The sequence below is a fragment of the Gekko japonicus genome, unplaced genomic scaffold, assembly GCF_001447785.1.
Source record: "Gekko japonicus isolate JY-2015 unplaced genomic scaffold, Gekko_japonicus_V1.1 scaffold63, whole genome shotgun sequence".
In the NCBI taxonomy this organism is placed as follows: domain Eukaryota; kingdom Metazoa; phylum Chordata; class Lepidosauria; order Squamata; family Gekkonidae; genus Gekko; species Gekko japonicus.
In genome coordinates, this window is record NW_015168654.1 from 2,131,493 (window position 1) to 2,157,149 (window position 25,657).

The following is a 25,657-nucleotide window of genomic DNA, read 5'->3' on the forward strand; positions in this document are numbered from 1 at the left end:
GTTGCCTGCATGAACTGGAGGGGGGTGGAATGCTACAGTGGGTGTGCTCTGGCCCAGCTTTTTCTGAGCTGTCTTCTCTTCCAGTCATTCGGAAACTGCAGGAGTTTGAACTGCCGTATGTGTCTGTTACCAGCCTCCACAACCCGGACTACAAGATCCTTCTGCGGAAAAGGTATGTGGGAGTGCAGGGTGGAAAGAGCAATGAAGAGGAGAAGTGGTTGGATTTATACTCTGCCCTTCACTCGGAGTCTCAGAGCAGCTTACAAAGTCCTTCCCCTCCCCACAACAGACAAAACTATGGCTTGCCCAAGGTCATCCAGCAGCTGCAAGTGGGGCACAGTGGGGAATCAAACCCGGTCCTCCCATATTAGAGTCCACACACTTAACCACTACACCAAACTGGCTCAGTCACAACTTGATTGAGCAACCTCATGCAATCTGGCGAAGGGTCACCTTTCCTGTACTCTCCGTCTCCTAGCTACTGGGACTCTGCCTACGATGATGATGTCATGGAGCAGCGGGTGGGGCTGAACCTGCTATATGCCCAGGTGAGAGGATGTGGTTCCTGTAGGGAGTGTGGGGAAGGGAGTCGGCGGCAAGCACTGCAGCTCGGCCTACTTTCTCCTTCTGCTCATCTCTTCACAGACAGTAGCGGACATTGAGCAGGGTTGGATACTCGCCAGCAAGGAGCAGCACCGACAGCTGAAGTCCTTGCAGGAGAAGGTCTCCAAGAAGGAGGTGGGCCCCCACTCTGTAAGCAGAGCCTCTCTGGCACTAGTCCTGGGCTGCTTCTGGCTCCCTGGTTTCCTCAGTGGCAGTCAAGGTGAGAGATTAGGCAACTGTCACAGATAGGCGGGCTCTTGTTCCAACGCTCCCTTTCTTCTTTTCACCCCACAGTTCATCCGCCTGGCACAGACCCTCAAGTATTATGGCTATCTCAAATTTGACCCCTGTATTACCGACTTCCCCGAGAAGGGCTGCCATGTCATCGTCGGGGCTGGGAACAGCGAGTTGAACTTCCAGGTCAAGCTGCCAAACGACCAGATCAAGGAGGGGAGTTTCAAAGTGACCCGCATGCGCTGCTGGCGGGTTACTTCCTCGGTGAGTAAACCTATGAAGCTGCCTTGGTCTAACAAGACCCTGTTTTCTGGTGGAGGTGGCGGCAGCTTTCGGGTCACACAGAGAACAGTCTTCCCTAGCCCAGCTATCGGGAGTTTCTAAAGAACAAACCTGGAACCTTCTGCAGAGTGCTCTGCAGCACAGAGTACCTGCAGCACAGGTACATGAGCTTCAGGCTCTCACAACCAATGTTCCCTCTAAGCTGTGGAGTCTGGTGAGCAAAGATTCTACTTTGTCAGCTACTGGCATCAAAGTTGTGAGCGAGCAATTTGGCTGCTGCATAAATTAGTCTGCTCTGGAGCCATCCTTCCTGAGCTAAGACAAAAATGTGTGAGCTGGAGGCTAAAAAGCTGTGAGCTAGCTCACACTAACTCGGCTTAGAGGGAACACTGCTCACAACTGTACGTTTTTCAGGTCCCTGTGAACAACGGTACATCGGGCCCACCGGCGAGCAAGTCAGAAGTGAAACTGGAACTGGCCTTTGAGTATCTGATGAGCAAGGACCGCCTGCAATGGGTCACCATCACCAGCCCACAAGTAGGTATCCGGTGGGAGATGGGGGACCTTGGCAAGAGGTTTCATCTCTACTTGCATTTTCAAAGTTTCCAGCAGGGGGGAAAAAAAGAAGGCTCCAAACTTCTGATTGCAAAATGGAGACTTCAGCTGCTTCTTTTTTCTCTTAAGGCTATAATGCTGAGCATCTGCCTGCAGTCCATGGTGGATGAGTTGATGGTGAAGAAGTCAGGAGGCAGCATCCGCAAGGTCAGAGTGTGGCTCAGGCAGGCTTTTAGGAGTGCTGGTGGAGGGAGATGGAGCAATAATTCCTCCTCCTGTTAGAACCGTGGGGAAGGAAAGGCAGGAGCAGGGCCCTATAAACGCTGCCCGTTTTCACTGCTTGTTCTCCCTCCAGATGTTCCGTAGGCGAGCCAATGGTGCCCTGCAGCGTTCGGACAGCCAACAAGCAGTGAAGTCGCCTCCACTTCTGGTGAGCAGGCTTCATCCCTGGATATCCCCTCTCCCCTTGACCCCTTACGTGGAGGGGGTGTTTCTGTAATAATGCTTTCATCCCCTTAATACATCTGCTTGTCCTGCCAGGATTCTCCTGACGCCAATAGGGAATCGATTGCAAAGGTCTCGGTAAGTCACATTGCCCCGTGCCGTTCCCATAGGATAGAGGGCCAGTCTCTCTGCGTTCCGGGGTGGAGGGGCCCCGGGAAATGGGGGAGGGCAAAGTTTCTGACTCCTTCTTCTTCCTACAGAGTAAGCTCAGCTCTGTCAGCCTGCGGGCAATCAGCCATTCCAGCTCTTCCACCGACATCAAGGCCAACGACTTTCACGGCAACTTTGCCTTCGAAGGCATTGGCGACGAGGACCTCTAGGCACCCTGCCCTGCCCGCATCTGTGGAATGTACGACCTGCTCCTGGGTTGTGAGATGGATGTGCCTCAATCAACCCTGGCTGGCCCCCCCGTCCTCCACCCCCACCCACCCCCGTGCCTGCAGCCTGTGGGGACTTCCTTTGCAAGGCAGCCGCATGGGGCAACTGGCTGGCAGCTTCAGCTCCATACATGCCAAGTTAGGGTAGAGTGGACACTCGCACAAAAAAAAAGAAAAAGAAAAAAAAAAGAGCATTCGTGGCTCTGGCGCTAACCATAGACTCCAGCATACCCGCTAGGCTTATAACCTTGTTTTTATCTTCCTGCTGTTTACAGATGAACATTAACAAATGTTTGTGGCAATGATTAAATAGTACATGATTGGGAACGGGGCCTTCGAGCCCTCCCAGTGCTACTCCCTTCTTTCTGTAGCCAAGCTAGCTGTGAGACAAGTTATTCTCCCCTGCCAGAAAAAGTTTGATCGGTAGTGCTTACCTGCTTCGTGGGAGAGGGCCCTCTACCCATAGCGGAGGTGGGAGAGCTCAGAGGGGGTGCTAAATGGTTCTTTTGGCAGGGAAGCCTTTCCAACATAAAGAAGAGAAGTGGAGGGAGAAGGGGGGGGAAGCCCACAGATGCCTGTTCTGAATCTCTTCCCTTGAGGAGGAGGAGATTGGATTTATACCCCGCCCTTCACTCAGAGTGACTTACAGACTCCTTTCCCTTCCCCTCCCCACAACAGACACCCTGTGAGGTAGGTGGGGCTGAGACAGCTCTTTCAAGAATTGCCCTTTCAAGGACAGCTCTTGTCAGAACTGTGGCTTGCCCAAGGTCATCCAGCAGATGGAAGTGGAGGAAGTGGGGAATGAAATGCGGTTCTCCCAGATTAGAGTCTGCGCACTTAACCACTACACCAAACTGGCCTGGCCCACTTCAGGCCAGGCTCTGGCTCACATAGGCTCTGGGTTCAGGTACTACCCCTCCCCACCTCAGCCAAAATAAAGCAAGATAAGAAAACCATTTACTGCGTTAATACACCATATAAATTACACAGACTCAAGCAGCAACCACAGTTAAAGGAAGGGGGAGGTGTGGCAGGCACAAAAGACAGAACAGCACCAAGAACTTCCCCCTCCCTGGGCTTCAAGCTGCACCCCCTCCCGAGCAGCAGGCCGAATCTGTCACTCTGATGTGAGATGGGACCATGAGGAGCAGAAAGTACAATTTGCTTTCTCCAGCCCTCAGAACAGGAACGTAGTTCAGAGCTTATACGGTAAAACTCCCCCCCCCCCGAGGTATACACAGCTTCCATACGGCCCCAAGGAGCTTGCTAACAAGTCAGTGCCTCAAGTCTACCCCCACAGGCAGTGAAGGCGGATGGCTCCCGTTCTGTCCACCAAGACTGCGGAAGTGTCCAGGACCATGTCTTAAGTGCCCAAAGAACCTTCTCCCCGATTTAGGGCATACTGCTATCAGGGCCAGGTCCCCCTTCATCTGCCAGGACCTGCCCATGCACCTTTTGGTGGCGCTTATAGTTGTCCCAGTGGCCGGTGGTGTAGGGGCAGATGCGGCACTGGAAGGGCTTCTCACCGGTGTGTCTCAGCATGTGGCGTTTGAGGTTCATGCTCTGATTGCAGGAGTAGGAGCAGAGGCGGCAGCGGAAGGGCTTGTCCCCCGAGTGGATGCGGCCGTGGCGCTTGAGGTTGGCAAGGTTGCCGCAGGCGTAGGGGCACAGCGGGCACTTGTAGGGTTTCTCGCCAGTGTGCACCCGCTGATGGCGCTTGAGGTTGTCCAGGTGGGCCGAGGCATACGGGCAGAGGGCGCAGGTGAAAGGTTTCTCACCGCTGTGGGTCTTCATGTGCCGTGCCAGGTGGTTGGGATAGGTTGTAACAAAGGAACACAGCTGGCACGAGAAGCCTTTAGGAGAGGCAGGCTCAGTCCCCAGCACTGTCAGGCTGCAGCGCCCACACACGGGCTCGCCCAGGCCCTCGTCAGCCTCCAGAACCAGACCACAGGCCCTACAGGTGAACGGGAATAGCAGCTCGGGAAGAACAGTGGCAGAGTCCTCGGACCGCAGGAAGGGGGAGCCAGGCAGCAACGGTTCTGCGAAAGAAAAAAAAAGTGAGCAAGTTTGCTGGCCTTCCCAAGTTCCCTGTGCAGGTCTCCTTTGGTGAAGGCACCACATCACTTCTTACAGCCCAGCCCCAAGCCTGTGCTGTGAAGCCCTTGAGAACCAAGATATCTAAAACTGGACAAGAAGCACAGATCAGCAGCAAGAGCAAGTTAGAGTTCAGTTTATCTGCGGGAAAGGTTGGAGTTCCTGGTTGCGAACTCCACTGGCCCACTAAAGCTGCAGCTAATTTCTGTCATACAACAAGATGACACGTCCCCGCTCCAAGGAGTTTTACAGGCTAAAATTTAAGATGGGGAGCTGTATTATGTCGACTGCAAGGCAGGAATCTTATGACAGTTTGAATGCACTTTGTTCCAGCATAAGCTTTTGTCATGTACAGGCCACTAACCCGTACACTCTTGTATATGCTCACTGTGCAGTCATTTTATGGAGAAGTACTTTAAAAAGATCAGGGAAGGGATGCAGACTCAAGAAAAGTGTATTCAGGCTACGTTTCAGCAGGGCAGGGAAACAGCCAGGTTGGAGATTCAGTCTCAAATGACGGTACACAACCTTTCCCCTAGAATTGGAGAATCATGAAAGCTTCAACCTGGGAGGGGGGTAGCTTTTGCTATGTCAAGGGTATTGCCAAGACTTGCTCCTCTGCATCCCAGGCCCCCTAAGAAATGCCCCTTGCCCTGACTGGTACCTGGCTCCTGGTCAGCTACAGGTGGTCCCTCCAATTCTGGCTCTGATTCCCCTTGGAGCTGCTGGCTGTGGTCCTGGAAAGAGTTGCCATGGATGCAGCGGCAGTTGCAGGGGCCGCTTTGTGGCAGCCGTTCCTGGCCATGGACTCGCTGGTGCCTCTTGAGGTTGCCAAGGCTGCTGCAAGCAAAGGGGCAAGTGGGGCAGCGGTATGGCTTCTCGCCGGTGTGGGTGCGCAGGTGGCGTGTCAGGTTGACCAGCTGGGCTGAGGCGTAGGAGCAGTGCGGGCAGCGGTAAGGCTTTTCACCGTTGTGAGTCTTCATGTGCCGTTTGAGGTGGCTGGAGTAGTGTGAAGTGAAGGAGCACAGCTGGCAGGAGAAGACCACGCGCCCCTTTGGGGAGCCTTCCTCGTCCCCCTCGGGGCAAGGGCGGCAGTGGGCGGAGCCGGGAGCAGGCAGGCCACAGTGGTGACAGGCCAGGTCTGGGCCACCAGTTTCTCTGTCCTCCTGGGTCTGGCACAGAGGTGCGAACTCCTCCTCGCTCAGTGTGTAGGCCGGCAGCCCAGGAGTCCCCCCAAGGGAGTCTGCAGCACACAAGGAGGGGGCATCAGGTAGGCAGCTGTGGGGATCCTCACCTTGGCCTCTCCCTTTCCTGCTGGTACAATAGGGGGTTACCGGGTGGGGGACCTAAGCTGCAGGAACCCTTACCACCCCCAGGCTTCCCTGCTCTGCTGCTCCCCCAGAAGGGATGCCTGACCTGGTGGCCCTCACTTTTGTCTAGAAGCTCTGGAGTCTTGTCCAACAGCTGCAACCAACCTGCATGCTCCCTACAGAACACTCCACAACTCTCTCCTTCCCCACCACCTCCCCCCTCACTACAAATCTGCACCCCACAGCAATCATAAGGGACAGAGAAGAAAAAGCTCACTGTTTGGTTTTGACACTCCTGGCTCCAAACTCAGCTAAGCAAGAACCGAGGACACCCGCAATGCCACTGACCCAAGCCAGCGGCCCAATGCAAAGAAGGCGCTACCAGCTTACTAGCCTAGGGCTACCCGGGGACCCACCGGACCACAACCTCCCATCCCACCGAACCAACCTTCTGAGTCCTTCTCGAAGGCCAGGATCTGGTCGCCGCTCTCCTCCAGCTCCAGCTCCTCCTCTAGGAGGAAGTTACCCTGCGGCGCCAGGCTGTCTCCCGGGGGCTCAGCGGGAACTCCGACGGCATCCACTGCAACAGAGGGAAGCCGCTTCAGAGAAGGGCTCGGCAAGCACCGCAAACCGGACTGGGTTCACCTGTGTACCACCGCGCGCGTGTGTGGGGGAGTGGGGAGCATCCCAGGCGGAACCCCAAGCCCGATCTCCACCCCCTCCCCCGCCGCGGCACTTTGAGGGGAAAGTAGGGTTTCTAGCCCTCACGAGCGCCTGACCAGAGAATCGCAGAGCGACGGCTCGGGCCGGAGACGGCAGGAGGAGAATTGTAGGGAGGGAGCAGCCCGAACTCCCTCCGGTTGAGGGAATCGGCCTCGAAGCCTGGAGGAAGAAGACACCACCAGCAGCCCCTCGGTGAATAGAAGGAGAAGGGCCGGGCCTGCCTCACCTTTGACTGGCTGCGGGTTACGCTGCTTCCGGCGGGGCATTTTGCCCGGCGGGGGGGAGGGCGGCCGCTCCAGCCCTGGGCGCCTCCCCCGCACCGGGTCGCTCAGCGCCGCTCGGCCTCGTCTTCCGCCTGCGCCGCCCCGAGGCCCCGGCAGCCGCTCCCGCCGACGCTCCCGCCCATCCGCGGGGCGGGCAGCCAGAGCAGCCTGCGGTTCCGGTTCCGCTCCCGCCCGTGTTGCAAGACGGGAAGTGAAGTCCTTAGAAAGCACAAAAGAAGGACCGGAAGGACCGTGAAGAACGCGCCCTTACGCAATAGCCGAGAGCTCTGGCGAGAGACGTAGCGAGACGCTCGAACCGCTTCGCCCCCCTTGTGATTATTGTAGCCCTGCCTTGTGTCTCCTGTCGCCGCGATTCCTTTAAGGGGTGTTCTGGTCTGCTGCAGAATGAGGCGGGCGTTTTGGGTTCTCCGCAGAACCCTGAGAGAGTCTGAGCATGTTTGTGCGGTCCCCCGTGAAGAAGAAGAAGAGTTAGCTATTATACCCCGCTTTTCTCTACCTTTTGTTGTTGTTCAGTCACACATTCGAGTCCGACTCTTTGTGACCCCATGGACCACATCACGCCAGGCCCTCCTGTCTTCCACCAGCCTCTGCTTAATTTTATGTTCGTTGCATCGATGACACTGTCTAACCATCTCATCCTTTGCCGTCCCCGTCTTCTTTTCCCTTCAATCATTCCCAGCATCAGGGTCTTCTCCAGTGAGTGCTCCCTTCTCATTTGGTGGCCAAAGTATTTGAGCTTCAGCTTCAGTATCTGGCCTTCCAGGAACAGTAAGGGTTGATTTCTTTTAGGATTGACTCTCAAAAGTCAAAAGGGACTCTGAAATGTCTTCTCCAGCACCATAATTCAAAAGCATCTATTCTTTGGCACTCCTGTATTTTTTGTTCTGCATGTCTGAAGTGTTCTTCGGAAACCAGTCCAACTCTGCCTCTGGCCTGCCAAAGTACTGCTACGATTTTAGCAGTTAAGTCCAACAACCACTCCCTGGTATTCCTAGTCTGAACTTTAACGGGGTTCTTGTTCCAGATGCTTTTCTTGGGCTTGAAGAAGCTGGAGCAATGTGGTGGTACTTGCAGTATTCTGGTTAACTGAATCATTTGATCTTGCTGCAAAGATGCATTTGGTCTTCCTCCTTGGTACAGCCCTTCATGATAGGTCTCTCTGTGCATATGGCAGGGAGAGGAATGGGGCTGCATTTGACTCTTTCTTTTGAAATGTTCTGTGGAATGATTCATGAAACTTTAATACTTTTTTTGCTGCTGGGAGATTCCTGCCAGCTGTAGTGCCTAAGCAGTTCATAACCCAGACCCAGACCTCTGGGCTGAGGGCTCACCATGATGCCTTGATGTCATTCAGAACCTGCTGGGGAAATCAGATCACTGTTAAAGCCACTTAACCCGTGATTCTTCATTTGCACATGCGAGTCAGAACCTAGCCTATCCCTCCTTGATCCAACTTTTACTTATTTACTTCCTTACTTCCTTAATTTATAGTCCACCTTTCTCACTGAGGTGCATGGTGGATTACAAAACTTTTTTAAAAATCACAATGTCATAAAATAATATAATGGATATAATAGACAATGCAATAAAACTGTGTTATAACATTTTGAAACAATGCAATAAAACCAGTATAATACATACAGTAAACGATGCAATAGAAGTACCTATTTTTTCCACAGATATTAAAACGACAGCTCTGTTCCCTTAATAAGAATGCCCTCCTGAACATTTTCACTTTGCATGTTCTGCAAAATGAAAATATAGGAGCCTTCCTAACCATGTCAGGTGGGCCCTTCCACGAAGTTGGAGCCATAGCAGAGAATGCTCAGGTGTGGGTAGCTGTTGATCTTACCCATTTCTGGGGAGCAGAGGAGGTTCTGGGAGGGAAACATGGAATCCATCAGAAGCTTAGCAGCATATTTGAGCCTGAATACTTATTGAGATCAGTGTCCTATCTAAATATCTTATTTTTTGTAAAGCACTTTATGAGCATGAGAGCTTTTGTATTACTCTGATATTTCCTGAGGAAGATCCAATTTTGAAACGTTGTTATATAATCCGGAGACGACGACAATGTATTTTTACACAAGGATTTTCTTATGATTTGAAGGAATTTGTTTATTGTGTTGTAGTGCTTGTTGACAATAATATACAGAAAGCATTTTTTGCAAGTCTTGTTGACTGCCTGATCTGTGGGTTAGACTCTCACGACTGTTTTCTTTACATTTGTTCTCAGATGCACTGTTGTCAGTCACTGGCTCTGAGTCCAGTTTCCCTATTGGGGCCCCCTCAATTTCCCAAGATCCTAAACCCCATTTCTGTAAAATGCTCACAAAAAGGGAAAAAATAAGGATAACCTGGCCAGTCTGAGAGCCTCTGCCAGATCTGCTTTTCTTGAACAAAATGATCTAGCAAGTGGAACAGCTGTAGGCAGTCCTGAGTGATGCTGCTTTCTTTGAACCTATAAAACTCTGGTCTGTGTCTACAGATTAAGCAGGGGATACCATCCTATTAATTCTGTTCAGACCTCTCATCAGCTTCAGACATGCTCCTGGATCACTTAGAGTATCTGGTAAGGTAATGCTGGTTAGGCTTGCCAATGTTTTGGAGAGGGTGGATCTACCAGTGATAGATGGTGTTACTATCTGATCAAATTAAGAATCTAGGGATATTCTTGAATCCACAGGGGCAGTGGCCCAGAGTACTTTCTTACCTTTACGTATTATTCAAAGGTTATTTTCCCTCTAAACCAGTCTGGCCTGGCCCTGTTGATCCATGTTTCAGGAGCTTCCAGGCTTGACTACTGTAATGTGCCCTACATGGGGGCTGCTCTGGAAACCAGCCAAGAAGCTTCAGCTGGTACAAAATGCAGCTGCTTTCCTATTCTCTGGTAAAGGATAGCATGATCATACTTACACCAACTCCACTGGTTACCAGTTTGCTTTAGATCTTATTTCAAGATGACGGTGTTAATCTTTAAAGCTTTTAGCAGTCTAGGACTTACATTCCTGAAACCATACTTTTCTATTTGAGCCTGCATGCCAGTTAAGAACTGGACAGCTGGCATTATTGGTAGTCATTTATTAGGTAAGATCTCCATTGGGCTGATCTGGAGCTTTCAAATTATGTCACCTCTTCTTTGGAACCAGATTCAATGAGCTGAGAAATTCCCTGTTAAGCATTCACAGAGAATGCTAAACTTCCTTCTTCTGTCTGAGGAAAATGTGTGATGCAACCAGACTGAGTCATTTTTATTTTGGCTTATTGATATATGGCGCCTTTGATATATGATAAGATGTCATGTTGATTCTGATTATTTTGATCTATAGGTGTTACTGATATGGATGAGCTGTCTTTTGGGGGTGGGGGAGGAAGCCAGGGTAAAGGCTTTTAAAATAAATAGACTGGCAGTGTCCCAAATTCAAGGTTAAGCCCAGCAGCTGAGCTCCCGTCACGATGTGCCAAGCAATGGGCATTGGGTGGCTGCCCTGAGGCAAGAATCTCACCTGCCACCCTTAATTTGGTCTCCAGACAGTGATTAAAGACTGCCAAGGTTGGGCCTGACAATGTCAGTGTCTCTTTAGCAGTCTCGGTTTATTGATCTTCCCCCCTCACTGATCTTCTCCTGCTGAGAACTCCTCCCATCAGGGGCTCTTTCCTAGTGCAGGACTGGCACTAGAATCTGAAGACTACAGGGATACCTTCTCTGTGAGGCCGATGAGCTGGCAAAGCTTGGGGATGGACTACACTTCCCAGGATGCCGTGCAGTTGCTGGAGTGCAGAGTGTGCAGCGGCTGGGGGAGGGGGGCTCAGCTGTTAGTGAAGAAGCAGGCAAGGCAAGGCAGGGGCTCAAGAGAGCGAGAGGCAGGTAAGCCAGCATCCTTCATCCTTCCTGGCCCTCTCCTAGTTGCCCAGGCAACACCGCTGGGAGGACCCAGCCGGCTCCAGCTGCTGGTAAAGGACAGGCTGACATCTGGTTCTCCTTGACTGCTGGGCTGGGATGCGCTCTCTCGATGGGGGGGGGGGGCAGGGGTGGAGGCCAGCTAGGAGCCCTGATGCCCAGGAGGAGGGGGAGAAGCAACAAAGCCACAGCTTCTCTGTGCTAAAGAGACAGCTGATGGCCAGGGCAGGGGAAGCTCCCGGCCCCTTCATGCCACCAGTCCCAGAGGGGGGCAGAGCAGGCCCTTCTGTGACCTGTCAGCCCCTGGCAATCTCTCCCTCCCTTCTCCAGCTCCTGCCTGTGCCCTGCAGGCTCTTCCAGTATTGCCAGTCCCTGCAGGTCAGCCAGACTGGGGCGGGCTGCCAACCTCCAGGTGGGGCCTGGAATTCTCCTGGAATCACAACCGATCTCCAGTCTACAGAGGTCAGTTCCCCTGGAGGGGAAGGGCCGCTTCAGAGAGCAGGCTCATATCCCACTGCGCTCCCTCCCCTCCGACAACTCCTGCACCCTGAGGCGTGCAAACCCCCCCCCCTCCAGGAATTTCCCAAGCCAGGGCTGGCAACCCGGACTATGACCCCCACAGCAGGCAGAGTCAGTCTAGGCTTCTAGGGCACCATTGCTGAGTTCTGTGTCTGCCTCCCCCCTCTTCTCCTGTCACCTCTCCTAGGTTTCCAGACGTTGATGGGGAGGAAGGTGAGGATGGTACAGCTCCTGGTACTCAGAGCCAGCTGAGAGAAAGAAAGGCCTTGGAGCTGCTGGGCATGGGGCAGGTGTCTGTGTCCAGGGGGGCTCTCTGTCTGCCTGCTACTCATCCTGGCTGGGCAGCACTATGTCCGGACGGCCGCCTGCCCCCTCCTTGAGCTAACCCTTCCTCGTCTCCAGCATGAAGCGGCCCAAGGTGGGACCTCCCTCCCTTGGCATCCTGGGCCTTTTTGGACGGAAACCCAAAGTGACTTTGGAGCAGGATGGGAAGCTAGAATCCCCTCTGGGCAACCCTGAAGAGACCCACATCTCTCTGGTGCCAGAAGGGGAGGAGGAGGAGGAGGAAGATGAAGGCTTGCTAGAATGCCCACTGTGCCTGCTGCCCCAGCCTCCAGAGGCCTTCCCTGCACTCTCCTGCTGTTCCCACCTGTCCTGCCTCACCTGCTTGCAGCAATACTTGCGCATCGAGATCAGCGAGAGCCGCGTCCAGGTGGCCTGCCCACACTGCCCTGCTCTCCTCCAGCCCTCCGAGATCCACCAGCTGCTTCCCGAGGCCAACCTGTGCGAGAAGTATGAGGAATATCTGCTGCGGCGCCTCCTGGTGGCTGACCCAGGCACACGCTGGTGCCCTGCTCCGGATTGCAGGTGGGGCAGGGGTGACCTTTGGGGGAAGTGGAACTCATGTGGAGTTTTCCTGTAAACCAGGTCTGACCTGTCCACCAGGAAAGGGAGTGTGCCCTTTGGGCCACGGAAGACATGCCTATCCCATCATTCAGGGCTGCCATGGGCTGGATCCAGACTAAGCTTTCCACTAATAGAAGGAGAGGTGTAATTTCCATCGATTCCCCACCTCCTGCCGCAGACCCCATATGGGGTTTTTGAGAGCCCCCTTATCCCCTAGGAGCAGCACTTTGGGGAGATTAATGGGTGGCAGTGAGAGGCAGGATGAGGCAAGGAAGTTCCCTTTGGCTGATGGAAGTGCCTTCCGTTTAGTCTGGGTCTAGCCCTCGGTTTGTGCCAGCTGGCCGGATGAAGCTCCAGAAGACTCTTGTAGTTGTCTAAACACTTTGTGTGTTACTGCCCAGAAAGGAGGGGGTCCCGGTGGTTTCTTTCATCCTTGATAAGCCTCTTTATATAACGGAAGAGGATGTAATTATGGCCATAGGCATAGACAGCTTTAAAAGGGGATTAGACAGATTCATGGAGGAGAGGTCTAATCAGTGGCTACCACCCATGGTGGCTAAAGGGAACCTCCACATTCAGAGACCTCTGAACCCCAGAGCCAGGAGGCAAGATCAGGGGAAGGCCTCGGCCTCTATGCCCTGTATCTGGCCCTCCAGAGTAACTGGTCGGCCACTGTGTGAGACTGGGTGCTGGACTAGATGGACCACTGGTCTGATCCAGCAGGGCTGTTCTTATGTTCTTAAGGCAAGCAGAGAAGTGCTGCAGGGGTGGCCCAGGCACTCATTGGAGACCCTGTTTGGTCCCCATTTGGAAGGGCAGGATCAGATGCTTGCCAGGTTCGGTCCTCAGCTTTTCCATTCTTAAAAAACCTCAAGCAACACAATTAAGAATGACCTTTCTCTGCCTAAGAACATAAGAAGAGCCCTGCTGGATCAGACCAGTGGTCATCTAGTCCAGCATCCTGCCTCACACAGTGGCCAGCCAGTTCATCTGGAGGGCCAACAACAGGGCATAGAGGCCAAGGCCTTCCCTTGATGCCTCCTGGGTCTGGGATTCAGAGTTTTAGTGCCTCTGAATGTGTAGGTTCCTCTTTGTCACCATGGCTAGTAGCCACTGATAGACCTGCCCGCCATTAATCTAATCCTCTTTTAAAGCTGTCTATTCCTGTGGCCATTACTGCATCCTCTGGCAGCGAATTCCACATTTTAATCACTCTGTGTATAAAGAAGTATCTTCTTTTGTCCATCCTGAATCTACTGCCCATCAGCTTCATTTGATGCCCTCAAGTTCTAGTCTTTTGGGAGAGGGAGAGAAATTTCTCTTTATCAATTCTCTTCACCCCATGCCTGAATTTGGGGCAAGTGATGCTCTGTATTCTTGGTGCTTGAGGGGGGGGAGCAACAGTGGGAGGGCTTCTACTGTCTTGGCCCCCCTGGTGGTTCTCCTGATGGCACCAGGTATTTTTGGCCACTGTGTGACAGAGTGTTGGACTGGATGGGCCATTGGCCAGATCCAACATTGGCTTCTCTTATGTTCTTATGAATCCCTGGAGAGTTCCTGTCAGTCAGAGAAGGCAGTGCGGAGCTGGATGGACCAATTACCCAGTGCAGTGTCCTGCGGTTCCTAAGTGCCCCTGTGTGTGCAGTGTGAGATCTCAGTTAGGGAAGGCAAAGCAGAAGGTTCTGCTGTGAGGGAGGGAGAGGGTGTGGGGACATCCTCTCCAGTAGAAGCTCTGGAGCAGATGGAAGCTGGGGTACCTGAAGGATTTTCAGGAGACTGGGGTGAATGTTGAGCCACGATAGCTGCTGGACAAAATTACCTCTGGCCCTCTGACCTTCAGACCACAATTTGGGCCCTTGTCACATTCAGAAGGTTTGACAAGACGTTCCATGATGCTATCTGCCAGTGGCATCTGGCTTGGCTCTGACATGTAGGCAGAGGGAGAGGCCGCATTCTTGCTCACCACAGTTGCAGGAACAGGGAATAACACATCTTATCATGAACACCTGAAGTCGCCTTAGACTGAATTACACTCCTGGTCTATCAAAGTCAATATTGTCTGTTCAGACAGGTAGGGGCTCTCTAGGGTCTCAGGCAGAGGTCTCTCACATCACCTGCTGCCTGGTTCTTTTTCTTTTTTTAACTGGAGGTGCTGAGGGTGGAACCTGGGGCCTTCTCTGTGTCAAGCAGATGTTCTACCACTGAGCAGCAACCTCTCCCCATTATTGCTTCAGTTACTATGTGGGCTTCTTAATGCTTGTGTAAGAGAGGAGGAGGAGGAGATTGGATTTATACCCCACCCTTCACTACCAGAAGGAGTCTCAGAGCAGCTTACAACCTCCTTTCCCTTCCCCACAACAGACACCCTGTGAGGTAGGTAGGGCTGAGAGAGCTCTCTCGAGAACTGCCCTTGAGAAAACAGAGATGGTTTCACAGACCTCCCTCTCTCATCTTTCTGGGATTCCAGAGAGGACATACGAAATGCCTAAATATAATCTAAATTGAATTCCTCCTGATTGTTTTGCCCTGACTTACCTTCTGTTTTAAAGCATGAGCTCAGGTTGCAGGCAAGAGCCACTGCCCCGAACTGAGGAGCTTCTCTTTGGGCCCTGAGAGCACCCAGCTCCTCTGACCGCTCCTTAAATTCCATCTCGAACCTCCTGGCAAAATATCACAAGTACTTGTGTGTTTTGTGAATCCAACAGAAGCACTGACAGTTAGGCACAGAGGATAAAAAATCGTAAATGCAGCATATCCACAATGGTGGTGGAAAGTTCTGCCAAGTCGCAGCTAACTTATGGTGACCCTGTAGAGATTTCAAGGTGAGAGACCTTCAGAGGTGGTTTGCCATTGCCTGGCTCTGCGTCATCATGACCCTAGACTTCCTGGATGGTCTCCTATCCAAATACTAACCAGGTCCAACCCTGCTTCGCTTCTGAGATCTGAGGAGATCAGGGTAGCTGGGCCATCTAGGTCAGAGCATACCCACAATACTAGGGGCTAGATCCTATCTAGCACAATTAAGACCATAGGAAAAGCCAATGTTGGATCAGGCCTACGGCCCATCCAGTCCAACACTCTGTCACACAGTGGCCAAAAATACCAGGTGCCATCAGGAGGTCCAGCAGTGGGGCCAGGACATTAGAAGCCCTCCCACTGTTGCCCCCCTCCCCCAAGCACCAAGAAAGAGAGCGTTTCTTGCCCCAGACTGAGAGTTCCTATCTATAACTTGTGGCTAATAGACACTGATGGACCTCTGTTCCATATGTTTATCCAATTCCCTCTTGAAGCCGTCCATGCTTGTAGCCACCACCACCTCCTGTGGCAGTGAATTCCATGTGTTAATCACAATTGGAGGTGTGCTAGATCAAGGAGTTTTCTGCCTCCCTTTCCCTGCAGTAACTGGCTGTGCCCCCCAGCTCAAAATTGGACCCTCAGGGATCAGTGAAGCTCCAGGAACAGTGTGTATTTGTCTGTGGGGGGAGGAGTGGGAGTTCGCAGAGGGTATGATGGGAGAAATTATCCATAACCTGCTTGTCCAGATGAAAGCATTTTCTGTAAGCAGCCAGGGCCGGCCCCAGTTTACTTTGCACCCTAGGCGAGGATCCCTTTTGGCGCCACCCCTCCCCCCCCGGGCGCCCACCAATTTTCAAAAATAAATGCATTTTAGGAAGAATGAAAAACACAAATAATCAAGGAACTCCCAGAGTACGGGGCCGGGTGCAGTTTGGCGCCCCTAAGGGCCAGCCCGCTCTAGGCAATCGCCTAGTGAGTGAGCCGGCCCTGTAAGCAGCAGAGGTTAGGATACAAGCCAGGAAGTTTGGCTTGAACTTCAGCATGCAGCCTGGGTTATATTATTTGAAGAGATACCAGGCAGAAGTTGCTTTGCTGGATTTCCCCAAGCTGGAGAGGAAAGCATGGATGTGACTGGTCAGTCCCTGTTCCTGCCCCCCCTCGACAAGTCAAAGCTTTAAACTTGGCTCTGTTTTAAAGACCCATGCATGTTGGGAATGGTTGAGGACTGAATTTCTGAGTAATCCCAGGCCAGTCTTTCCAGTAAATGTAACATCAGTTCAGGATGAGATGCTGTTTAAGCATCCCTAATTCTATGCTGGATTGTTGCCGTTTTAAGATTTAAACGATTTAATACAGCAGAGTGGTAGGAGATGGCCATGGCTCAGTGGTAGAGCATCTGCCTGGTGTGTAGAAGGTCCAAGTTTCAGTCCCCGGCATCTCCAGTTAAAAGGATCTGGCAGTCGGTGATGTGAAAGATCTTTCTCTGCTTGAGACCCTGGAGAGCCACTGCCAGTTTTAGTAGACAATACTGACCCAGCTGAACCGATGATCTGTTTCATTATAAGACAGCTTCATGTGTTCCCATGTGAAACCTGAGTGACATCGCCTCAGATTTTTAAAATACATTTTTATTCAAGTTTAATTTGAAATTACAATGCTCGATAATAGATAACAAAACTACAAAGATTATACCTTTGACAGTATAACAGAAACTTCAACCATTACATCGTAAAACTGAAATGACAAGCAGTCTATTAGAATTGTTATTCTATTGCACTATTGAACTATAAGCAGCCATGGAGATAATATCAGTATAACCTCTACTTTTAAAAATTCGATTTCACAAAAGGAGCCCATTTCTTAACTATATAGGAATCATCGACCTGATCCAATCCTTGTATATCATCAGATAGTTTGTCCATAACAAAATAGTTCCATAATTTTGCATGCCACTTTTGAACCATAGGAGGGTTCTTATCTTTCCATTTTAAAGCTATTTTTTTGCTGCTGTGATCATTGTGGCGCTCGGGGTGGCGCTCGGGGAGGAGCTGTCCCAAAGACATCCACTAGTCTGTGGGGTGCCCCAAGGGGCAGTTCTCTCCCCGATGTTATTTAACATCTATATGCGCCCCCTTGCCCAGATTGTCTAGAGACATGGGCTAGGGTGTTATCAATATGCGGATGACACCCAGCTCTATCTGTTGCTAGGTGGTCAGTCTGGCTCTACCCCGGAAGATCTGGACTGAGCGTTGCGGGACGTAGCGGGCTGGCTTAGGCTGAGCCGACTGAAATTGAATCCGACGAAGACGGAGGTCCTAAGCCTGAATCAGAGTGGCTCGGGGCTAGGGGTCCCTCTTCCGGCCTTCGGTGGGGCGCCATTGGTGCCAGCGCCGAGGGTCAGGAGCTTGGGAGTGCTCCTGGATGCTTCCCTGACAATGGAGGCCCAGATAGCAGCCACTGCCAAGGCAGCCTTTTACCACCTTCGGCTGATTAGGCAGTTGGTCTCCTTCCTCGAACGCAACGATCTGGCATCAGTGATCCATGCTATGGTCACCTCGAGGTTGGAGTACTGTAATGCTTTCTACATGGGCCTGCCCTTGGGGCAACTCCGGAAGCTGCAGCTGGTGCAGAATGCTGCGGCCAGGTTGCTGATGGGTCTCCCCATGAGGGAGCACATCCAACCTGTGCTGAAGTCGCTGCACTGGCTGCCAATAGCGTTCCGGATACGCTTCAAGGTGCTGTTTTTGACCTTTAAAGCCCTTAATGGTCTGGGGCCTGTGTACCTGAGGGACCGCCTTTCCCCATATGTTCCCCCGAGAGCACTGAGATCCGGGACACAAAACCGCCTGGTCCCCCCTGGCCCTAGGGATGCTAAGTTAACAGCAACAAGAACCAGGGCATTCTCCCTAGCTGCACCAAAGCTATGGAACGAGCTCTGCGGGATCTTCAACAATTCCGTAGAGTGGTTGAAGAACAAGCTGTTCCGACAAGCGTTCTAAGAGCCCTGGCCACACTGGCCGCTCCACATGAGCACTAGCACTTTATACGGATGGCCGCCAAATCTCAAATCTCAATAGGTTGTACTTATTGCAATGTTTTATGGTTTTATGGTATGGTATTGTATTAGTTGTGATAACTGGTTTTAATTGTATATTGGTATTAATTATTTGTAAGCCGCCCTGAGCCGCCTTGGTGGGAGGGCAGGGTAAAAGTTTGATAAATAAATAAATAAATTGTCAGTGTTAAATCCTTCTTGATTTTAGAAATTTCAAAGTTGTCCCAGAGGTTCAGACATCCTCTCAGATAATGGACTTGGGACATGCTAGTCCAAAGAGTTGCTTGTCACTGGCCAGCAGCGTCTGACGTCTGACCTGCATAGGACCTGAGTCCGTTCCCCAGCTCAGGCCAGCTGCAAAAAGGACCCTTAAGGATTATTGGTTGTTTGTGCTGCAGTAGCCTAACATGGCTGCTCTCCCAGAACTCATCCACCTTGCCCAGCACTCCTGATATTAGATTATAGGAGCTCTTCTCTGTAAAAGAAGCTCTAAGCATAGGGAAGAGCAGGGAAGGTAGAAGAGCATGAAATATTGTAGAGAGAAGCAAACAAGGCTTGCTTGGGGACCAGACCCCGCTGGAGGATCTGATGCTGCCCAGAAATACATCAATGCTCAGTCCGGGAGCTGCTCCCCCATGTGAAGGATTCTTGCCTGGTGACGACCAGGGCTGCGACTTTCAGCCACTCTGGGATCCAAACATGCTGGGCAGTAGATCACACCTGAAGTGACACACAGGAGGCCAGAGCTCCCCTGCATTCAAGCTCAGACTCTCAAGACCTAAGAGCAAATTTCTTATGCGTGGACAGTAATTTCTGACCCCCTGGAACAGCAATTCTGGAGGCTCAGCGGGCTGCAGCAGGAGGGGGGAATTAGCAGAATTTGCTACCCCCTCTTATTTTTTTGTCATTTTATTTCTGAAAATTTCAAAATACAAACATAAATATTGACAGAACAATTGAAATTTCAAAGGAGTACTATAGATTCCAGCTGCAGGATATGCTACACAATAAGAAGCACAGTAACAAGATAACTTAATTTTTAGCAGGTTTGCCTGAACCTCTTGCTTCTAAGCAGGGGTCATTTTGTAGAAAAAGAGGTGCAGGAGCTCATTAGCATAACTCATTAGCATAACTTATTTGCATATGCCACACCTGACATCACCGGAAGTGTGTCAGAAGGCAACACCCACCGCTCAGGCTCCACTGGACTGTTTTGGATTGCTAGCAATTGGGGGAGGGGGGAACGTGCAGATCTGTCCCTCACAGAGGAGGGAGAGCTTGTACCTGAATAAAACCTGGTCTTAAAGGTGCCACTGGACTGTTTTGGACTGGGGGGCCGGGGGGGGGCTCTGCAGCTTACCTGGCTGCTTCTTGCTCTGACTGAGGGCTGCTGGGAGCAGGGGGTGGGGCTTGTTGCATGTGCCTGCCCCCTGTGCTCTTTACTGCCGGAGCGCCGCTCCTGTGTGCTCCTGCAGGAAATGACCCCTGCTTCTAAGTAAACAACTGTTACTAAAGATAAGCCAGAAGATTATAATAATGGTGATTCTGAAAGGATTTTTTACTGCGAGCATTCTGTGCCATTGATTCTAATACCGGAAGGCATCGATCAGAAAGATTAGTGTGACCTGTTTGTTGTTCCGATTGTGAAATATGTTTGGAGATTTTATCCATGAGATAATGGTCCCAAATTCTATTGTACCACTAACTAATTGTTGGAGGATCTTTGTGTTTCCATTTGGATACTATTAACCTTTTTGCAGCTGATAAAAACAGTGCAGTGAGATCCCTACGTACAGCTGGGATAGTTCATCTTGCCAATGATTTGATAAAATTAATTCTGATTCCTCTAAAATCAGGTACCCTGTGATTAAATTGACCTGGGCCAATATTCTATGCCAAAACTTTCTCATAACAGTACAGTACCACCAGGAGACAATTCTTCCGCATAGCTTCCAACACATGGGTGAAAGTTTCATCTTAAGAGGATGAAAACGCCCTTAAGTCTTTGGGACCGCTTGGACAGCTACAAACCTTTCCTCTCACCATTGCAGGGAGGGCGGGGCATAAATTGAATAAAATAAAATAAAAATAAAAATCCCCAAAGGAGATCACAGTCTTTCCTTAATCTCCACCATATCCACAGGGCCTATAAAACGGAGCTGTTCTGCCAGGCCTTTGGTTGAGGTGGCAGATGTTTTTACCATCTCGGCCTCCCCTGCCCATAGTGGGCCTACAGATGCCTACTATCCTACTAACACCCAACAAGAAGTGTATTAGGCTGCTCTGGACTGCTGTTATTTTGTGTTGCTGCCATCCTGTTTTTATTAACTGGCTTCAATTGTATATTTAATGTTCTATCACTGTTGTGAGCCACCCTGAGCCCATCGTGGGATAGGGCGGGACATAAATGCAATAATAAATAAATATTGCGGAGGGTCTGGAACCCAGTCTCTCCCTGTGATCAGTCAGTACTTGAGTCTAGCAAAGAGGGAGATCCACTGTCATCTTCTTGGGGAAGCAAAGGCGCTTGCAGTGAACTGGGGGGGGGGGGGATGCATGCAGAGAGTTGACCTGGGAGTGGATGCACTGCTCCTAAGCTTACACCTTTCCTCTTGGTCTCTCCCCTTAGCTATGCAGTCATTGCCTACGGCTGTGCTGAATGTCCCCGGCTCGTCTGTGGCCGCCAGGACTGCAGGACGGAGTTCTGCTACCACTGCCGGCAGCCCTGGCACCCCAGCTCTTCCTGTGAGCAGGCCTGGCGGGAATGGAGCCGGCAAGCTCCAGGGGCAGTGGAGCTGTCCACCCAGCTGATCCAGAAGGAGGAAGCTTCCAGGCGTGAGTCTGGCCAAAAGGGTATCGTATGTGCCTCTGTTCTCCCAGCACTGGATTGCTCCAGTGGCATCCCTTCCTCCTTGGTTGGGCTGTCCCTTCTCGCTAGGATTTGGAGAGGAGACCAGCACTTCTGTCACCAAGCTTGGTTCCCCAAATGGGGCACTACAGTTCCTTATCTGCTAGTGGCCCACTGCCAGGGGTCCCTCCAAGGCTCTGCTCCACCGCTTGAGAACTAACTATTCTTTCCCTTGTCTTTCCTCTGTCTCACCAGCAGACACAGAAACCATCAAGGTGTGTCCCCGCTGCGGTGCCTTCATCATGAAGATCAATGACGGGAGCTGCAATCGCATGAATTGCACCGTCTGTGGATGCCTGTTCTGCTGGCTGTGCTTGCGAGAGATCACGGACGTGCACTTCCTCAGGTGGTAGTGTGCTGTGGGAGGTGGGGGGGAGGCAGATTGGTGCAGCGGTCAAGGGGACCGCTGGGAGTAAAGGGAAACTGGACCTTTACATTTGGTCCTCCTTCCCAGGTCCCTTTGTGAAATAGAAGCTTAGGCAGCTTAAGATCTGTCCTGATGCAGCACATAAAACCTGCATCAAGCGTCATGTCTATTAGTCTTCCAGAGGAACTGGTTGGCCACAGCGTGAGACAGGATGCTGGACTAGATGGACCAGTGGTCTGACCCAGCAGGTCGTTAATTCGATTTATTAGGATGTTAAAGCATCATTTATTTATATTTGTTTTCATAGCTCAACTTGCATGCTGTTTTTCTCCTGCAGAAGGCTGCCAAAATGGCTTTTAGCAGACTCTGTAACAACTGGACAATAATCAGTCACTACACAGTTCTTAAAACAGTAGTGTAAAAATTAACTGCAGCTGCAGGAATGTAAAATTCAGTGAACTTGATTATCACAAAATGTCTGGTGAAGTTTGCCTAAAATGGCAACAGAGTAGGCCTGATGGATCTCTTTTGGAAGGGTGTTCCAGAGTATTATGGGGTGGGGGCAGGAGCAGTGCTGACTTTAGTTGGGCCTGAGACTCTATACAATCAGGGAGAAGAGTAGAATTGGCTGTTAACCACACAAGGTGAGGGTCTGATTAAACACAGTGGAAGTCATGGATGTCTCATTATCTTAAAAGTAAATGCCAGGGGCGTGCGACCCAGTTCAGGCCATTTGGGGAGGGGAGAGGGGGTTTAATCCTCCCAGTTCTGCACGGTTTGGCCTATCAAAACCATAAGAACATAAGAACATAAGAGACGCAAATGTTGGATCAGGCCAAAGGCCCATCCAGTCCAACACTCTGTGTCACACAGTGGCCAGAAATACCAGGTGCCATCAGGAGGTCCATCAGTGGGGCCAGGACATTAGAAGCCCTCCCACTGTTGACCCACCCCCCAAGCACCAAGAAGACAGCATCACTTGCCCCAGAGCCCCTAGCTATACCTTGTGGCTAATAGCCACTGATGGACCTCTGCTCCATATGCTTATCTAATTCCCTTTTGAAGCCATCCAAACCACCTTCCCTGTGCTGTTATGAGCCCTAGAGGGGAGGGGGGGGGAGATATCTATAATTGTCCATAATTCTCCCAAAGTATGAGTATATTTGTATGGGTGGGGTGGGATGGGGAGGAGTTTTCAAAGACAAAATCATGCAAATGTGGAAAAGCAGAGACACCCTCTTCCACCCTGTGTAGCTCTGATCTGGACTGGGATCGCATGCACCTGCATGTTTTGCAAATGCTAAGGCCAGATCACAATTCTCTCATCATGTTGCTAATGTGGACCCTAAAAACCCCAAGGTTCTGACCTTTGTGGCTACAAAGCCGGCATCAGCATATACCCTGAGGTGGGTTGTCTGCCAGGGCCCAGAGCTTCTGCCAAAGCCAACTGCCCTTGACCACCACACCCACACCTCCTCTGCCACCTGCCTCCACACCGTTCTCTTGCCTGCTTGCAAACACTCCAGCTCCTATGCTCCTGGCCGCCCAGCACTGCAAGGGAAGAGTGTGCTGGTGGTGCAGACGGTGCTCTGGACAGTTTGTAGCATTTGCACTCCCAGCCACATGCCTCATGCCGTGCAGGAAAGGGCACGTAGGTGGCTGCGGGCGCAGGTAATGGGGAAGGGTCAAGAGTAGCCACGGGAAGGGTGCACAGGCAAGTGGGGGATACATGGGGAGGGGCAGGAAGGGAAATGTGAGTGGGGATCTTGGTGGTGGGCAAAGGATGGGAGGGGGCATCCCCTGAGCACTTTCTACCCAAGGCCCTTCAAAACCTAGAAGCAGCCTAGGCCTAGTGACATTTTTCAAACTGCAGGTAAGACCTCCAGCCTCCCTGGCATTCTCACTTCCACTATTGACCCCCCAGCTGTAAGAACATAAGAGAAACCATGTTGGATCAGGCCAATGGCCCATCCAGTCCAACATTCTTTGTCACACAGTGGCCAAAAACAAGGTGCCACCAGGAGGTCCACCTGTGGGGCCGGAAGCCCTCCCACTGTGGCCCCCCCAAGCACCAAGAATACAGAGCATCACTGCCCCATAGTGTTCCATCCATACCTTGTGGCTAATAGCTACAGATGGACCTCTGCTCCATATGCTTATCCAACCCCCACTTGAAGGTGTCTGTGCTTGTAGCCACCACCACTTCCTGCAGCAGGGAATTCCACACGTCAACTACTCTTTGGGTGAAGAAGTTCTTCCTTTTACCTGTCCTAAGCTTACTGCTCAGCAATTTCATTGAGTGCCCACGAGTTATTGTATTGTGAGAAAGAGAGAAAAGTACTTCTTTCTCTACCTTCTCTGTCCCATTCATCATTCTGTAAACCTCTATCATGTCACCCGTCTTCTCCCCAGTCCTTCTGGATGCACCTTTTGGGGGAAGAAGCCCTGGTCCCGGACACGCAAGCTTCTCTGGCAGCTAGGCATGGTACTGGGAGCGCCCATGGTGATCTCTCTCGTTGCTGGCATTGCTGTGCCGGTCATCACCCTAGGGATACCCATCTACATGGGGAAAAAGGTAAGGCATTTCACTCCTCCACCCCCAATAGCAGGAACTCCTCAAGAGCATTGCTGCAATGCTCTTCCAGGCCTAGTGGTGGAAGCAACACTTAGGGGTTCTCTCGACTTAGCATTCCCTTTCCAAGCCTCAATACCTTCCCTCCCTCAAGGTTCTGAGCCACGGACGCAAGAGCAAACTGTCGGTCTGCCAGCAGTGTCTGTCTGTGTCCAGCAGTATTCTTCTGTCCCTCTTTGTGTCACCTGTAATCACTGCAGTCACTGTAGGTAAGAGTCAAAAAGGTATCTCGGGGGTTGGAAGAGGGTCCTGGATTCACAGAGATGTCCGTTGCATCGCCAATGAACAGCAAAGGATATCACCTTACTGCCCTTTTGGCAGTGCTGTGTCTGCTAGGCTGACACACACACAGCCTGCTGTCACCCAAAGGGGAGGGTCTCCAAATTATTTGGGGGAATTTAGCTCTTAAAGGAGGCCTTTTGCTTAGCAAGAGGGGGTAACAGTGAGACTTCTCCACCAGCTTTTATGGTGATTTTTCCCTTAGAGAACCTCTCAGAAATAAACGAGGCTGTTGCTTAACCAAGAAAGGCTGCTTTATTGAGAGAGGAAATTCTAATAAGATCATGCACACATACAGAAACAAATGCATACTGGAAAACACACAGGGTACTAGGAAAAATAGAAGGGAGCAGAAATGTAGGAGGGTTCGGGGTGAAGATCAGAGGTCCGTGGAGAAGAGGCTGTGAAGATGAAAAGGAACCCAAACGAATTTGGGGGTGAACTGTCACCTTGGGAAGAGTCAGGTCTCATACGAGGCTCTCTGCTCACAGGGGTCGGGGTGCCGCTGATGCTCACCTATGTGTATGGAGTGGTGGCGCTCTCTCTGTGCCGGAATCGCTGGGGGTGTGGTGGCACCCGGAGAAAAGCTGGGGAGCTCAGCATGGTGGAACTGGAGAACCTTGCCAAATGTACGTGAGTCACTGAAGCAGGTTGAGAAAGGGAAGCCCAAACGTCTGGGGGATGAAGCAGTGGACGCATCACTATCCTTGGCACGTCACAGTCTCTCTGTTCACCTCCTAAGCTACCTTGAGTGAAACAATCTGTTCTAACTTTGGTGTGAGATGCGAATTTTATTTATTTATTCATTCATTCGTTTTTATTTATTTATTTACATTATTTGTGACCTACCTGTCTCACTGGGACTCCAGGAGGATTACACAGGTGTGGGTGAAAGGGAACAACCTTGGCCAGGGCCAGTGTCAGCATCCCTTGAGGTGGGACGCCTGCCAGGGCCTACTGCTGCCAGCACCCTCTGCCTACTTGCTTGCTAGTGGTCTACTATTCATGATCCCTGCTGCATGCACTGCCCGATGCCACTGGGGAAAGGGCTGCAGGCAGTTGTGAGCGTGGGCAGTGGGAGTGTATGTGTGCAGACAAGGGAAGGGGACACACAGACACACAAGCAGATGGGAGTCATGCATGTGGGTGGCAATGGAAGGAGGGCACAAGTGCCTGGTGATGGGCAGAGAAGGAGTGCCTGTGAATTGTCTGCCCAGTGCCCCCCCCCCCTGGAACCAGCCCTGATCTTGACAAGTTCTCTCCATAATGAAACTGAACAGCCTCCGACCATCAAGATTTTGCCTGTAGGTTTTGACAGCTCTGTACTG

At 51.4% G+C, this 25,657-nt stretch overlaps 3 protein-coding genes across 3 annotated transcripts in view; 2 read left to right on the forward strand and 1 right to left on the reverse strand.

Moving 5' to 3' along the window:
- Nucleotides 1-2,882, forward strand: part of SNX17 (sorting nexin 17) — a 6,950-nt gene extending 4,068 nt beyond the window's left edge. The window contains exons 7-15 of the mRNA XM_015415143.1: nt 85-172; nt 479-548; nt 646-738; nt 898-1,101; nt 1,534-1,656; nt 1,804-1,881; nt 2,030-2,104; nt 2,215-2,256; nt 2,379-2,882. Of these exons, the coding sequence (XP_015270629.1) occupies nt 85-172; nt 479-548; nt 646-738; nt 898-1,101; nt 1,534-1,656; nt 1,804-1,881; nt 2,030-2,104; nt 2,215-2,256; nt 2,379-2,498 (893 nt within the window). The 3' untranslated portion in view covers nt 2,499-2,882. The remainder of the gene's footprint in view (nt 1-84; nt 173-478; nt 549-645; nt 739-897; nt 1,102-1,533; nt 1,657-1,803; nt 1,882-2,029; nt 2,105-2,214; nt 2,257-2,378) is intronic.
- A 475-nt stretch (nt 2,883-3,357) lies between these two features.
- On the reverse strand, nt 3,358-7,080 carry ZNF513 (zinc finger protein 513). Its single transcript, XM_015415159.1, has 4 exons — nt 6,909-7,080; nt 6,408-6,539; nt 5,314-5,892; nt 3,358-4,594 (listed from the first exon to the last, which is right to left on the reverse strand). The coding sequence occupies exons 1-4, from the start codon at nt 6,946-6,948 to the stop codon at nt 3,948-3,950; spliced, it is 1,398 nt and encodes a 465-aa protein (XP_015270645.1). The 5' UTR covers nt 6,949-7,080; the 3' UTR covers nt 3,358-3,947.
- A 3,707-nt stretch (nt 7,081-10,787) lies between these two features.
- Nucleotides 10,788-25,657, forward strand: part of LOC107113795 (E3 ubiquitin-protein ligase RNF19B-like) — an 18,114-nt gene continuing 3,244 nt past the window's right edge. Inside the window, exons 1-7 of the mRNA XM_015415166.1 lie at nt 10,788-10,834; nt 11,574-12,253; nt 20,773-20,978; nt 21,247-21,397; nt 23,831-23,993; nt 24,145-24,259; nt 24,821-24,958. Of these exons, the coding sequence (XP_015270652.1) occupies nt 11,790-12,253; nt 20,773-20,978; nt 21,247-21,397; nt 23,831-23,993; nt 24,145-24,259; nt 24,821-24,958 (1,237 nt within the window). The 5' untranslated portion in view covers nt 10,788-10,834; nt 11,574-11,789. The remainder of the gene's footprint in view (nt 10,835-11,573; nt 12,254-20,772; nt 20,979-21,246; nt 21,398-23,830; nt 23,994-24,144; nt 24,260-24,820; nt 24,959-25,657) is intronic.

Coding starts and splice junctions, on each gene's coding strand:
- ZNF513 (XM_015415159.1), bottom strand. CDS start 6,948: ATGCCCCGCCGGAAGCAGCGTAACCCGCAGCCAGTCAAAG. Junction 5,893..6,407: donor CTTCGAGAAGGACTCAGAAG/GTTGGTTCGGTG, acceptor TGTGTGCTGCAG/ACTCCCTTGGGGGGACTCCT. Junction 4,595..5,313: donor TGTAGCTGACCAGGAGCCAG/GTACCAGTCAGG, acceptor TTTCTTTCGCAG/AACCGTTGCTGCCTGGCTCC.